This window comes from Suricata suricatta, chromosome 3, assembly GCF_006229205.1.
Source record: "Suricata suricatta isolate VVHF042 chromosome 3, meerkat_22Aug2017_6uvM2_HiC, whole genome shotgun sequence".
NCBI lineage: Eukaryota > Metazoa > Chordata > Mammalia > Carnivora > Herpestidae > Suricata > Suricata suricatta.
The window spans coordinates 130,164,028-130,180,813 of NC_043702.1; the positions used below are offsets into that span (position 1 = coordinate 130,164,028).

A 16,786-nucleotide genomic window follows, 5' to 3' on the forward strand; every position below is an offset into this window, starting at 1 on the left:
TGCTTTCCCTCAAATTATTTCCAAAGATTTCATTCTGCTGAATATTAAGTGGAAAATTAAGGTTTAAAAATTTAAATACCTAAATTGGTATTATACCATCAGAAAACAGTACTGATTGGATTATTTTAGTGATAAATTGCATTTATTTTTAAAATACATTTTTATTTATTTTTTAATATAATTTATTGTCCAATTGGTTTACATACAACACCCAGTGCTCATCCCAACAAGTGCCCTCCTCCATGCCCATCACCCCTTTTCCCCTCTCCTGACCCCCATCAACCCTCAGCTTGTTCTCTGTATTTAAGAATCTCTATGGTTTGCTTCCCTCTCTGTTTGAAACTACTTTTTTAGACTTTATTTTTCCATAGTGAGGTATACTATTAAGGTAATATGGTTGATGAATTTCAATCATTAAGATAAATCTTTTATAACAGAAAAACTCAAGATTACGTCTTTTCTAGCAAGGCATTTATTAAATGCAAATATTGCAGTGTTTTGGGAAATGACCACTTCTTATTACTGATGGTGTCTTTGTGCTGATGACCGAGTCTAACAGATAAGGACGTACGAATCCTCCCCGAGAGGAGTGATTCTGGGTTCCAGGCACCACCTTAACATGTAGTGCACATATTGACTAAAAAATTTCTGCATAGCTGATATACATTACAAGAGAGGCTAACAGATGTTAATTCATACAGCAAGAAGCAGAGTTCTCCTCTGTAAAGTTGGGTGACTCTTCAGTACTCTACCAGTAGCCACCATAAACCATTTATCAGTGATGAAGGAGGTCCAGGGAGGGTAAGTTTAGGTACCTGTGTATACAATATTGTCTTCTCAGGGAGAGAGGGAGATTATTTTTAGGTAAAATCATCTACTAATATTCTATAATATATGGTCCTGTGATTAACTTATCCTTTCAAAAGAATGCAAAAAGAATATACATACTGGGTATAGGATAAAATCCAGGCAAAGGTACATATTTTGCAGAACTTAAAGCAACCAATCCTTCATGTAACTTTTCAATCAATTCCCACAGCCAAAGGAAATGGAGATTGCTTTAGAGTTCTTTATGGGTGCATTTATTTACTTCTTAAGAATTAAATTACCAACCTGGGATGATATTGTTATTGAAGGTCCATGTTAACTTGGGCAATGGAATCCCAGTGGCTTTACAGCTTAATCTTAGCTGTTCTCCTTTATTTAAAGACACATCTCCAGGAAGTTCGGTAAAAGTTGGGAGAACGTGCACAGTCAGGCTGACCATGTGTGTGTCTTCACCTGCAGCATTGTTAGCAACACAGGTATACGTGCCAGAATCCTCCGGCTTAAATAAAGAAAAGTCATAGTGTTTAAGATTACATAATCTTACATCATATTACATAAAGTACATAAAATTGCATAGTTTGGTTCCCAAAGGAGCACTCTTATTTAAAGACAGTTCAAATTTCCATCTTGTAGTCTCAACCATCTGGTTAGCTTTTGCACAACATAATTTAAAATGTATAAGAGTTTAAACAAAAGCCCATACCTTACAGAACTACAGCATTTTATAGTAATAGGATCTCAGAGAACTTTACAAAAGTTCTGCAGTTTACTAAATATCTAGTGTACTGATACTCCGCAATGTACAGATAAAAAATAAATAATTTTATTTTTTTTAAAGTATAATTTATTGTCAAGTTGGCTAAGATACAGTGTATACAGTGTGCTCTTGGTTTCGGGGGTAGACTCCTGTGATTCATGGCTTCCATACAACACCCAGTGCTCCTTCCAATAGGTGCCCTCCTCAATGCCCATCACCCAGAACAAATAATTTCAAAGGCTGGTAGCATCTTGACAGCAGAGCTGGCTCTCTTGTAATGTGGCACCAAAGACCACCAAAATTATCACAGGAAATGAAAAGAATACAAGTTTCGCTTGTTAAATCCACTGGCTGGTCTTGACACTCATCTTACTAGTTGTACTGGCAACATTTGACACAATTTTGACCCCCTTATCTTTGAAATCATGTCTTCACTTGGCTTCCAGCTACCCCCTCTCCAAGTTTCCATCCCACCTCACCAGCTGCTCCATCTCCATCTCCGTTTCATGGCTTCCCATTAACACTAACATTGTTACGTTGGTATGTGAGAGAGCTCAGTCTTTGGTCCTCTTTGCTTCTCTATCTGCACTTGGTTCCTTAGTGATCTCATCCAGTCTCACGGCTTTCAGTACCGCCTATATGCTGATGTACAGGAGTATTTTCAGTCCAGATCTTTCTTCCAAAGTCCAGTTATACTGAAGTTCTCATTTCACCTCTCCACTTGTATGCCCAAAAAACATCTCGAACTTATGTCCGAAACTGAACTCCCAATCTCCCTTTTACCATCCTGTTTCATCTGTAGCCTATCACCATCTCAGTTGATGGCTATTTTGTCCTTCCAGTTCCTAATGCCTTTTGTTCTCAGACATTTGAGTCATTTGCACTTTTTCTTTCCCCACACTCTGCTTGAAATCTAGCTAGGAAATCCTAGCTTCAGAGTATATGCAGAATCCAACCACTCCCCACCTCTTCTCTGCTAACAATCTATCATCTGACTCCAAACCATCTTCCCAACAGGGCTTTCAGCTTCCACCCTTGCCTCCCTGCCATCTATTCTTATCATGGTCGCCAATGTAGTATTGCAAAAATGTCAAGCAGTTAACAACATAGCTCCCAGTCTCAAAACCTGCAATGGATTCTAATTTATTCAAAGTAAAATGCAAAAACTGTTATTATCTACAAGACACTACATGATCTGGTCTCTACTTTTCCCCCACATCTTTTTTTGTTCTTCTTTGCTTTTCCTAGTCTTCGGTTCCTTCCATGTATCAAGCACGTTCCTACCTTACATTCTTTCTTCCAGATATCTGAGGGAGGAACAGAACATCCTAGTCTTACCTGCTTGTGATGCTCTTCTCCCAAACATTCACTTGGCTATCACTTTAAGTTTTATTCAAATGTTCCCTTCTCAGAGAAGATGTACTCTGACCCTTCTATAAACTGTAACTGGTACTCCTCCAAATTCTGATCCCTTATCCCCTGTTCTTCTAATTTTCATAACACTTATTTTCACCTGCATACATTATTATTTTTATTGTCTATCTCCCTCCTCTAGACATAAATTGCATGAAGGCAAGATCTTTTAGTCTTTTGTTTCCTGATGTATTACCAGGGCCTAAACAGAGAAGCTATTCAATAAGTATGTGTTGAATTCATGACTGGATGCTTCTGAGTGCATTAAGGCCCATTGTAGACTTTTTTCTTCTCTTTTAAAAAGTTTAAGAGGGGTTCTTGAGTGGCTCAGTCAGGTAAGCATCCAACTCTTGATTTCAGCTGAGGTCATGATCTCATGGTTTGTGAGATCGAGCCCTGTGTTGGGCTCTGCGCTGACAGCATGGGGCCTGCTTGGGATTCTCTCTCTGTCCCTCTCTCTCTCTGCTTGGAATTCTCTCTCTCTCTGCCCCTCCCCCACTTGCATGTATGTGTGTGCTCTCAAAAATAAATATTTAAAAATATTAAAAAATTTAAAAATGTTCATTTTTGAGAGAGAGAGAGAGAGAGAGAGAGAGAGAGTGAGCAAGGGGGGAGGGGCAGAGAGAGAGGGAGACACAGAATCCGAAGCAGGCTCCAGGCTCTGAGCTGTGAGTACAGAGCTCAATGTGGAGCTTGAACTCACAAACCATGACATCATGACCTGAGCTGAAGTTGGACACAACTGACTGAGCTACCCAGGCACCCCTAAGAATATTTTCAAAAACTTTAAGAATATATATTTGCATTAAAATATTGAAGAATTGATTGGAAATAAATATAGCATAAAAATTGTAATCACTAACTGCAGATTCAATCTTAATTTGGTTGGCTGCATACTGATTTTTTACAAATTTTTAATGTTTATTTATTATAGAGAGACAGAACATGAGCATAGGAGGAGCAGAGAGGTGGGGAGACATAGAATCCGAAGCAGGCTCCAGGCTCTGAGCTGTCAGTACAGAGCTCCACATGGGGCTTGAACTTACAAACCACAAGATCATGACCTGAGCTGAAGTCGGATGCTCAACCAACTGAGCCACCCAGGTGCCCCTGCATACTGATTTTTTTTAAAGGGCAAATAGGAATTAAGTAATATTCTCTGTAAAAGTCTCTCCACCTTCCTATCATTTAACCATTCTTAAATTTCCAGGTTATAACAACTTAAGCTTAAAACTGAGGAATTTATAAAAGTGAAGTACTTAAAAATCTAGATTGTACTTGCTACTCACAAATAGACTTCTACTTATCGTTTGTGTCCTTACTTATAAACTACCTTACTGTTATTATTTTTTTTAATGTATCTGAGTCATTATCCCACTAAAAGTCTAAACTTTTCTTTTTCATTTAATTCCTTCAGGTCTGTAAGTGAAATTGAAGGCCCAAAAATAAGATTCTTGAGCTTAGGGGTAATCTCCATTACAGATATTCATAAGCTTAAATGAACAAATTTATCCTTATTTTATCAATTCTAAAATTCACCTTCTTAACTCAATAGCTCAGACTCTGGGAGGTATTAAAAATACTCAAAAATTGATGATCTTCTCTAGTTTACTTAACTGCATTTTTTTTCTTTCTTGGTAGCACATAAAATAATGGTGCATCTTGTAACTGATGGAAACATAAATTTGAATAAATACAACTTTGGCTGGCACATGTGGTTGAGTTAGGACTTAGTGACATAGCCTATTACCAGGATTATTTATGTGGCACTCCCAGGAGGCTGAGTAATGGCTGACATTATCCTATAAAGTTAATGTGGTATATTCTGTCATTTTAATCTGTTCAAATTTAATTCCACAAAGATTTGATAATGGAGTTTAGGGATTTGGAAGGGTGAAAAATAGAAATAATAAGTACAAAAGCCCTGAAAATGATTCACTTTCATTTCATATTTGGTGCCAAGTATTGATACTCTCAAGCCACACAGTAAAATTTTTAAAAGTCATGCAGTGTTCATAGATACAGAATATTCTTCAAGTGGGTTACCACTGAAAACTAAGATACTTCTCATAGCTACTATTCTGTAGACTGGCTAAGTGTCACCTGACAATATTCAAAAACCTCAGCTTGCATAGATAGATCCCTCAGACTTTAGTTTTCTTGTCAAGGGTTATTGAAAATCATGAAAATAACAGAAAAACTGCTTTTTATTGTTTGCCTACCAACACACTAGACATTCTTGTATCTCTGTTCTTCTCATCATTCCCATACATGGTTAGAAGCACAGAATATAACAGAGGCACTTAGAATTTTTCCTGATAAACAGATTTCCACAAAAATAAAATGATTTTAGAAGGAGGTCATTTATGAGTTCCTACTATCTGTTAAATATTATTCTTAGACCTGGGCCATAAAATGATACATTCATAAAATTCATATTTTGGCCTGAATATATTAGAGTATTTTTCTTTTGTTACTAAAGAAGATATTTCCAAGCTAAGTTACTAACAGTAAAAAGGTGAATTGCCAATCTGGTTTAATGTATCTATTCACATCTATTAAACTTACCACAACATTTTCCAGAACGAGTTCTCCATAGGGCTCAATAGTATATTTTCCTAACAAGTTAGTTAAAACAACATTGTCTTTTTTCCAGTTAATTGCTGGCGTGGGCACTCCATCAGCCATGCACGGAAGGATGGCCTGTGAATTCTCATTGGCCGTGTAGTGCACTTCTGTACTTCGGATTCTAGGTGGTACTATGAAGAGTTTTAAAAAGATAGTCATTCGTGATGTTGAATTCAATAATATCCTTATTCACATTGAAAACTGACACACAAAAGACTCTTTTGAGGATAATTTTGCTGAAAGTAAAGTAAAATCTATGAAGATATTGATTTGTTTGTTATCATAAAAGATGCCTCTAGGAAAAACTTTAATGAATTTGAACCTGTTGAAAATATTCAAAATCAGTTTCTGAATAAGTGATGTAGAACTAGATTAGAAATCTTCAGCTTTTATTTGGCTTCCAAAGTTTTTCTTCCCTAAGTTACTTACGCTTATTGCAGTGAAGTAAAACAAGCTAGAGCAACAAAGCCCCAAAATGCTCCCATGATTGTATAATTACTGGGTTTGTATCACAGACTTCTCATGAGAACACATTAATCAAAGTCACCAGTTTAAAAGACAGTAAAACAATCCCCCCATATTGAATGCCACGAAGTGCTACAGAAAAAAAAATTTATTATGGTATTTCAAATGAGTTTCAACAACTCCAAGTAAAACCAGGTCAAGACAATTCAGCTTTTATACTGTCACAGAGGAAATTTTTATAGGGATTTCAAGATTCTGTGCAAATACTTTCTATGCCTCATACTCTGAACTGGAATTTAGGCAATTCAGAAAGATCAACTATTTTGTGTACTAACAAATACCTTAGGAGACTTGGAACTATGACATTTACTTCTAAATAAAAGGCTTGGAAAGTACTGAGTACTTGGCTCAAAAAGCAAAAATACACTCCCCTCAAAAACAATGACTTTTGGAATTATTCAGACATATCAATGAGAAATAGATAAATTTTAATGGCATTTAAAAAAGTAGCAGGACAAAAGTTGCATTCAGCAAACATTATTTTTTGATTATATAAGTAAATATATAAACCTTATATGAATGACTATATGCACAAACATAGGTAATAGGGAGAACAAAAATGTATCTTGCTGAATGGAACATTATAAATATTTGAATCATTTTTAATTAATTTATACTGTATTTTTATTATCTCCTTTATCCTGGCTTCCTTGGGGTTGATATTTCAATTCTGTTATCATTACAAGGTTGTAATATTAGCCCATTTACTTCATTCTTTTTCAAACTGAAAGTGTTACAGCTATGATTTTTTATTTGATTTCAACCTTGGCCTACACATCACACATTTTGATCTATGGACTCCTTATGTTTATTATTTTCTAAATAATATGAAATTAAGAACATATTCTTTGACCTGCTTGTTAACTGGAATGGTATTTTAAATTTGCCTGGGGTTGAGGTTTTGGCAGTAAAAGATTTTTACATGTTTCTAGATTTATTGCATTGTGGGCAGGCATTGTGATCTTATTTTTAAATTATATTAATGATTGCTTTGTTGTTTAGTATATGGTCAATTTTGGTAAATTTTCTATAAATACTTAAGAAGGACTATTGTTTATTTGAAGCCAAAGAACTAACGTGTACTGATTAGTTCAATAATATTAACTGAGAGGATGTATAAACCAGAGGAAAGTATTTTAAAAACTCAGAAATGCTGATTTAAAATTTGGGCTATTATTTATTTATTTATTCAACTAAAAATGTGTCTATCTGAAATCATCATGTTAACTATGAAGTTGTAGAAAACCCAAATACACCTGAAAGATAAAAACAGCTTCACAATTTTTTTAGAACTGAAAAAAGCAAAAAATCATTATTATAAGAGTTATCTTTAAAAACAGCAAAGAGTTTATTGTTTCCTAACACTGATGTGATTAGGTAGTTTATCTTTAGTCTTAAAATATACATTAACAACTAAAATATTTCAATGCTGATCCTTAGATATTTTGTTAGTTGTCTGAATACAAGGAAAAAAAAGAATTTTTTCTACCATAAAGATATACTTGTGAATATTTTGCTACTTTAAAATAATGAACCAAATAGATTTCCAACTGTCATTAGTTCACACTGTATAATGTAGTTCCTGGGGTGATTAGTTTTGAGTCAACATCATTTTCAACTTGAGAATAAAGCAGAATCATCACAAAACACAAACAGATCTCATAAATAGGATCTACAGCCAAAGTATAAATCCCAATAATCATAAGATGAGGGGTTACTGGCAACATATTATTCTGGCTATCTTAACCCTTGACAAAATCTCTCTCTCCTTCTCACACACATATAATCATAGTTTTCTTTTGCCCAAATAGCCAGAGCATACAAATTAGAAGGGTAAGTGTACTTACACAACCACACACACACACACACACACACACACACACACACACACACACACCACTTTGGATTACTAGTTTTGCATGGCTTTGACTTTCATATCTTTTCTTGGTGGTCTTTTCTCTTTGCCATGGCAATGTAGCAGACTGAAATAATGTTCAACAACCTACCATGGACAGTGAGCTTGGCGCTCGTGCTGCTCGATCCTGCCACGTTCGCTGCTGTGCACGTGTACTGGCCAGCGTCATCAGGCTGAGCAAACGCTATCTGCAGGGCCCCGGAGCTGAGGATGCGTTGGCGGACTGATTCCACAATTGCATGGCCATCTTTATGCCAGGTAATGTCAGGTGGTGGGAGTCCATCTGTCTCACATGGTAGGGAGATGGGCTTATCCACAGCAGTGGTATATTCCTTGGGATGGGGGCTAATGACTGGAGGAACTAAAAGACACAAAGTTTATCTTTTTAAAAGCACACAATACAGACTCTAGCAAAGTGAAGTCACGCCGAAAAGAAACAAAATCCTGACTTTACCGTATTATCATCGTAGGATCACTACACTGTTTTCATTGGAAAAGAAAATTCTTTGAGCCACTTTCAGAAAATTATTCTCTACATAGTTCACAAATGTAAATGGTAATCAATTTTAAACAAGGGCATAAACCTATTCCTCAAGTACTACATGCCTAGAAAATTAAAAATTTAGGTTGTGTCAACAGGGGCATTTTCTCTAACATATTGTATTATGTGATTCACTTCAGCTACCTAAACTTTCAGAATAGACCCCTTTAAGGTTTAAAAATCATTCAGCTGCTGAGAGATACTTTTAGTCAAGTATTTCCTACAGTGGTTTGTGTCTCAAATACAGTCTCCATATTTAACAAAGCACTGTTTGAATGTTGAATAAATAAATGAATAGATTATGGAAAAGAATTATATAGGTAAAACTCTTCCCACTTCTTCAGAAAGCTATGGGAGAGCTTATGAGAAGGTACTCTCTTCCTAGTGATTGATTACAGAAGGTCAATTACCACTTAGGGATTGGCTTGGATATTTTTTTGAGCCTCAAAGAAATACTACATAATTATCAGAGAACAATTCAACACAAACTAGGGACAACTAATCACAAGTACACAAGGAACAACTAATCACAAGTACACAGGGAAGAAAGGAGAGGATGACCCACTTGTGTCAAAGCAAGTCCAGAGACAGGGGTGCCAAGGACAACAATGACAGTAAAATAACCTTTTAAGCATGTTCAGGCAAAAGCTACAAAGAACAAAAACTACTACCCATTCAAGAAAATTGAAGAGAGAAACAAAGCCAACAATATCCAGTGTTACCACATGCTGACTGAGAAATGGAATCAGAAATGAGAGCTCAGAGCTCCACTGATCCAAGCTGCGCTCTGTGCATAGCAAGTCCTGGGGTCCTAGAACCATCTGTTATATCTCTAGAAGATATGTGCCTCATGGAGACACGGTCAGCCATGCAGAGACGAAATTTTAAGATACACTACTGGTGATGAGTAAAATAAAATCAACAAGTTGTGAAAAAATGCAAATGACCGTATTAAAATTATTTATATCAGCCAACATTATTTGGTCGGGCTGGTACTTGCCATTGTATACTGTATCTGCAAGGAGAGAGACTTGGTTCAGAACTTTCATGTCTCTAAAGCATGCAGTTATCTCTGGTTGGTTTTGAAATGTTGAAATGCTATTAATCACTTACTGTGTTTCTTTGTCCCATAATTGCTCAGATTTTAATCAATTTTAACCGATTAGTGAAGGAAAAACCCCTCCTGTATGGAACTGTTCTTTCCATGATCTCCATGTTGCCAAAACCAACAAATATCCATTAGTCCTTATCCCAACTGACCTCTCACTTGCATTCAACAAATTGTCCATTCCCTTCTTCTTGAAACGTTCTCCTCTCCTAGCCTCCACATGGCTTTCCTCCAACATCTCTACCTGTCCCTTTGCATTCTTTTCCAGCGTCCTCTCTGTTTCTCAAACAATGCACAGTCCCGGGTTTTTGCTCTTAGCTCTTTTCTGTCTAAATTCTGATCCAGTCTTGTGGGCTGAAATACACTGATTACTTCCAAATATATATCTTATACTACACTTCTCCCATGAGCTCTGGACCCATAAATATTCAACTCAATTTGATGTCTCCACTAGGATTTCTAATAGTTTCCCAAATCTAACAGGATCAATCAGGAATAATGTCTTCTTTCCTTTAAAACCAATTCCTCCCTTGAATCTTCCATGGCACTATCATCCACTCACTAGCTCAAGCCCAAAGCCCAGGAAACATCATTAACTCTTCTCTTTTCCTAACCACCAAAATCTGATTCATCAGCCATCCTGGTGGTTACACCTCCAGAAGTATCTTAAATCCATCACTTTTTTCACTTACCCCTGCAACTTACATAGCTGCTCCCACTGCCAGCCTGTAACACTGTGCCAGGAGGACCTATAGAGTTCCCCCAGCTCTAGTCCTGCCCCTTCTCTAAACCAATACCTACACAACAGCAAAAGAGATCTTCCTAAAAGAGATCTTATTAGCATCATGGTCAAACCCTTAGAAGGCTTCCCACTCCATAGAGTATAATCTTTGGGTGGTCCTCTGACCATCCATGCATTGGCCCACCTTCCTTCCCATGCTGCCAGCCTTCTCCTTCTTCATCACTGTCTACACCACACTGCCTGCTGCTTTTCTTACTCTTTCCTCCCTTGGGGCCACTGCATGTGCTGCCCTCTCTCCCTTGGACACTCTGCCATCTCTGCATTGCTCACCCTAGCTCACCATTCAGGTCTCAGCCTAAGTAGCACCCTTTCAGAGAAGGCTGCTTCCTAAAGCCTTCTTTAACCACTAAGGTAAAGTGGTCCCTATGTTTCCCTATTATTCTATCTCAGTCCTTTTTTTCCTGCTTAACATATGTCAGAATTTCCAATTATTTTTTTGGTAGTTTAGTTCTTTCCTTTTCCACACTATAAGGGGAGCATCATGTCTGTAATGTTCAATGTATTTCTACTTATTATTCCAATAAACATTTGTTGAGGAAATGTTGAAAAATATAAAGAAATTAGATTTACAATGTGCAGTTAAGTGAGCTTTACTACAGTCATTAATCCACCATAGGAAAATCACACTACAGGAAATTCAAAAGTAGCTAATGCAAATTCCATAGCTCAGAACCTACTTCCAGGTGTCTTCTTCACTCACAAAAACAATGTATGCAAATATGAATATTATGCCCAGAAATAACAGTTAAATGTGAATAAAAACCCTACTGTGTCTACCAAATACTTTTTGCCTGTCAATGGCTTAACTGCAATTATGATTTTTTTGTTTCATGTTTTTTTTTATTAATGACTTTAAAAATTATGATTTGTTTTTTGAGTGGATATTATAATATAGTGTTTCATAATGTATCCAATGTAGCATTATGGAGAAAATGGTTTTAAAAATCATGTTAATTATGTACCACCATGGAATAGAGTGCCAAGTGTAAGTTCATACACGTCCAAAATTACCATGAGATGCCTCGGTTTTCTTACACTAGCAATGACTTCCCAAAACCCCCCAAAATTAACTTTTCTTCTTTATAACCGTGATAGGAAAGCACATCATATAATGTAAACTCAAACTGTTTAGACCTATGGTAGCATCATTATTGTAGATGGATGAAATTTGGCATGCATCATTACAAGCATCTTTGCAATGAAGACATAGAGATGAATTACTTAGGTACCTTGAACATTTAACTTGATTTTGCCTAAGGCTGTCCCAGCTGCATTCTGAGCCACACACATGTACGTGCCAGCATCTTCTCTGACAGCTCTGGAGATCTGCAAGCCGCCACTAGGAAGAACTGCATGACTTTTGCCTACATTGCAATTATGAAAGTAGGGTGAAAAGAATTTTTATTAAAAATTTTTTCCATTTAAAGGGCATACTGACTTCTGAATTATAAAACACTGGTTTGCTGTGATTTTCTTAATAGAAACACAGGCAGGTACCTGAAGTGATGACATTGATGCCTTCTTTTTGCCAAGTAATGAAAGGACTGGGTGTCCCTGCTGCTTCACATGGTAATAAAACTGGATTGTTTATGATGACATCTAGTTCACTTGGCTGAGGCCGAATGACTGGAGGCTCTGTAAGAACCGATCAACAGAGAGAGCAATGGTAGCAGTTAGCGGCAGGGACATCTGCAGCAGCACAGGTTAAACATGCCCAGAGTCATATTTCCAAATTTTTAGTGATCTGATTATCTTAGGGAGAAGAGAATAGTGACTGTAGTACATTTTTTGAGTCTTGCTACTGTAGGCAGTTTTCATTAGAAGAAGTGGGGGTGCCTGGATGGCTCGGTTGGTTGAGCATCCAACTTCGGCTCAGGTCATGATCTCATGATTTGGAGTTCGAGCCCCGCATCGGGCTCTCTGCTGTCAGTACAGAGCCTGCTTTGGATCCCCTGTTCCCTCCCTCTCTGCACCTCCCCCACTCCCTCTCACTCTCGAGAATAAGACATTTTAAAAAAAGACTAGAAGTAGGAACAGATTACAGAAAATCAAGAAAAAAATAATTTAGGGGTTGTTCTGTGTGGTTGGTCAACTGTAGGGTTTTTAATTTTTAGTCTATTGACTAGTACCTATCAATCTTTCATATCCCCCAAGATATTACCAGGTTGCAGAACTCTAGACAGTTCATCCCTTCAAGAATAAATGTGACTTGAAGGAGAAACAACAACAAGCTTTTAACGAGTAAGTATCCTTCATACCCTGGACACGAAGGGTCACGTGTCGATGCGCAGAACCAGCTGCGTTCCTGGCGACACAAGTGTATCTTCCAGCATGGTTGAGCTGAGTGGCAGACATTTCAATTGCACCTACAAAGAAAACAAGTTTTTATGCACAGTGCATCCCTTTTTCTGGTTCGATAAACCAGGTTTCCCTGGTTTTGTTTTCTTGTCCCCATAGCACAGTGGGCTTGGCTTATACGCTTACTTGCACCCCCCGAAGTGCCTAATGCAGTGCCTTTTGATCATCATTCATGGTTTCATTAAGGTAAAATTTACATGCCATAACATTCACCCAACTGAGTGTACATTTCAGTCAATGATTTTTAGTATGTTTACAGAGTTGCACAACTATCACAATCTAATTTTTAGAACAGTTCTTTTACCCTAAAAAGAAATCTCAGTCTATTCACAGTCACTTCTCACTCCCAACCCCAGCCCCAGGCAGTCACGAATATCTTCTCATTCTCCATATTATTTGCTTTTTCTGAACATTTAATGCAGTTGCGATCATACAGATGTCTTGTGTCTGCTTTCTTTCGCTGTGAACTGAGCTTTGGAGTTTCATCTGTTGTAGCATGTGTCAATATTTTTGATCATTTTTATTGATAAGAATTTCATTATGTGGATTATCCATATTTTGTTTATTCATTCACCAGTTGATGGACATTTGGATTGTTTCTCCTTTGTCTACTGTGCATAATGCTGTATGACCGTTTGCACACAAGTCTTTGTGTGGACATGTTTTCATTTCCTAGGAATGGAGCTGCTGGGTCATATGGCAACTCTGTTCAATATTTTGAGAAAGTTCCAAACTGTTCTCTTAACACAATACCTTGTGCTGAAGGGTAGTTAATTTCTGTTTCATTATTTTAATTGCTACCAATCTATATGTCTTTCTGAGACAGCCAAAATACTTTGCTTTAAAAGCCAAGTTCTACTGTGAGAATGATCTTCCATTATTTCCCTTCTATTGAGAAAATGAATTTCCTTAGAATATAATGCACAGATGCATAAAGCCCTGGGATGTTAGTTGCTACTTTAGTTTATCTCTAGTGTACCTTCCCAATGTAGAGCATGAGTTTTCAGAAACACCAAAGTGAATTACCTATATTGTCATTTAGGTGATTTTTTTTTCTCTCTTTCAATACATCTACTTCATAATAAATGGTGGATGTTACCATTCTCAAAAGTATCCATCCTAGCATGTAGCACCCAGCCTTCCCTACCAGCTCAATTATAAAAACCTTGAAAACAAGAACCCTCTTACTTTCATATCCTCAGAAACACAGTGAAGTCTATAACTTATTTTTGGCACTAAATGTTTGTTAAGTGAATGGAGATTCTATTTGGCCAATGGAAGGAGTATGGGCTCACCCAAAGGCAACCTGTGAATTGTAAAAACCTTAGCATCAGTAAATATGGACATAAAATTCCAATGATCATACTTATTATATTCAGTTATTGTTACTTTGTTTCCAGATTGTTTTTTCTTGCCTGTTCTCTAATTTCCCTTGCCATCTAACTGCCTTACCCCCCAGGTGCCTAAGTCTAGAAATGAAAATGTATTTTATTCTTTTATTTTGGTGAAACAAAAGCCCAGGTGAAGTCAGCCATTCATGATTAATCTAATCATAGATAGTCATCATTGAGCTTGGTCTTACCTGAGGAGAGAATTCTATAACCATCTCCCCTGGGAAGTAGTCTTATCCCATTTTTTGTCCAGTGGATTGAGGGAAAGGGGACTCCCGAAGCAGTACAGGTAATAACTGTTGGGGCATGTCTGGTTACTAGGAAGTCTGTAGGCTCGTCAGCTATGGAAGGTGGAACTAAAACAACAATAACAAGAAGAAAGTGCACATTTTCAACTCTTCCAGATTTCCAAACCCTTATCATACATCTTTCTGTTCCTACACTGAAAGTGAATGTTAAGTAAGTGGAAAAAGTGAACTAGTGGAATGATGACATGTATCATGATAGTAACGATCAATCTATACACTACCTTGGACGGTAAGATCCACAGTTCTCTTATCCTCTCCGGCATCATTTTTCACGGTGCACTCATAGGTTGCAGTATCATCCACAGAAGGGGAAATAATTACTAGTGAACCTGAAGAAAGGAGCCTAGAAGAAAGATTTCAAAGCAATGATGTATTGTGTATCATTTTTCATAAATGTTGGTTCAACATGGTACCATGTTGCGAATTGAGGGAAATGGAATTCTTTTCTGTTAAAATAACATAATAACATAATATAATAATCTCTGATACTTCATATATCAGGCTTTCTGATATGGGCAATGGGTTAATAGGGCCCTAACCTTGAGATTTATAGGAAGCTGTTGGGCGGATTGTTCGAAGAGGGCATCTTGCATTTTCTAATGCTTCTATCATGATCAACCATGCTCTCCTAAGTGAAACAGTAAAATGTGCACACTGATGATAGCTTTGTTTATTGAGCATTGAATACTTTCTGACACCATCACAACCGCTTCATATAAACTATCTTTAAATTTCACAATAGCTTTGTAGATTGGTATTTGGCTATTTCCACCGACAGACTGGTAATTACAACTCTGTCTGTCTTGCATGTTTGCCTGCTTCACATGTCTCCTTACATGTGCTGGAAATCTGAGAGATGCATAGTACATACATCAGTAAGTCTTTTCCCTGATGTCTAATTAATTAAAAACCAAAGTGATCTGGATCACTTCAAATATTTAGGAGCTTTAATAAATATACATATATTATTCTAAGTAAATCTAAACAAAATATCTCTTTTCTTACTTCAAAATGTGTGCTGATGGAATAAAAATGATTTGCTTTAATGGAAATACATTTGACATGCTTTTTTCTTCAATGGTACTGTAACTTTTCCACATAGTGTATATCTTTAAGTCACTAGACTCCCAGGACCCAAGATTAAAAGAGTGAGAAAGAGAAACAATAGAATTCCAAGTGAAACACCCCTACTTTCATATTTCCGGATGTATCAGAATCGATTGTCAATGTAGACCTACAGGAACCTTCATATTTAGTATTATGGCAAATCCTTTGACAAGATATCTATCCATTAACTTAATTGAGATATAAGAAATGATGTTCATCTACAACGTCAGAAATTCCTAGTGATTTATAGGTTAGCTTTTAAAAAACATACACTGTCAAATTATGAGCTACTGGAAGTAAATCCAGAAGAATGCAAAAAATTGGAGAAAATGATGTGTTCCCTCCCCCGACATGCTATCAAATACCTAAGTTGTATTTCAAGGTTCAGAATTTTATTTTTTATTCTACAGATACCGCTAGTATTAATTTTATAGATTATTTTTTCTTTTATGACAAATGATGTTTTAATTTTTAGTCTTTATAAAATTCTAAAAGATGCTAAAAAATAAAGCACAATAGGCATCTAATCTTGGAGATCTCTCTGGACCTTCATCCATCAGGCTTATGAATGGAGAAGTTGAACCTATAATTCAAAAAAAGGTTTTAGGTTGAAACTAATTTCCAATTATATATATATATATACATATATATATATATACACACACACACACACACACACACACACACACACACACACACATGCTGTCCCCATTGATAGACATGAAATTTTAATTCTTTTAAAAATTGTTTCTAAATAGTACTACATAGGGGTTTTCAATTAAATTATTTCTTACCTATATGAATTCTGATTTTGATCCACATTAAGAAGATGCCCATTTTTCTTCCACCTGATTGATGGTTTTGGTATCCCAGTAGCCTCACAAGCCAGAGTAGTTTGAACATTTACTGTTACAGTTATGTTGGTAGGACCCAGAGCAATGGATGGAGGGACTAAAACAAAGTCAACAAATAAGAGGGAAACACATTCAGCAAATAGTATGCCATCTGAAGTATTTCTGCCGGACTGAAACTGATCACTGGTAACTTGCCCCATAGTTACAAACACAATAAGGCTCTGTGAATTTAAAGAGTGTTGTGATGGCGC

General features: G+C 36.7%; 1 protein-coding gene across 1 annotated transcript in view; it reads right to left on the minus strand.

Moving 5' to 3' along the window:
- The window catches only part of HMCN1 (hemicentin 1), a 436,837-nt gene that overhangs the window by 49,917 nt on the left and 370,134 nt on the right, over nt 1-16,786 (minus strand). The window contains exons 75-83 of the mRNA XM_029935183.1: nt 16,476-16,632; nt 14,796-14,917; nt 14,458-14,622; nt 12,776-12,883; nt 12,015-12,152; nt 11,747-11,881; nt 8,158-8,427; nt 5,567-5,757; nt 1,114-1,327 (exon numbers count right to left, since the gene is read on the minus strand). Of these exons, the coding sequence (XP_029791043.1) occupies nt 1,114-1,327; nt 5,567-5,757; nt 8,158-8,427; nt 11,747-11,881; nt 12,015-12,152; nt 12,776-12,883; nt 14,458-14,622; nt 14,796-14,917; nt 16,476-16,632 (1,500 nt within the window). The remainder of the gene's footprint in view (nt 1-1,113; nt 1,328-5,566; nt 5,758-8,157; nt 8,428-11,746; nt 11,882-12,014; nt 12,153-12,775; nt 12,884-14,457; nt 14,623-14,795; nt 14,918-16,475; nt 16,633-16,786) is intronic.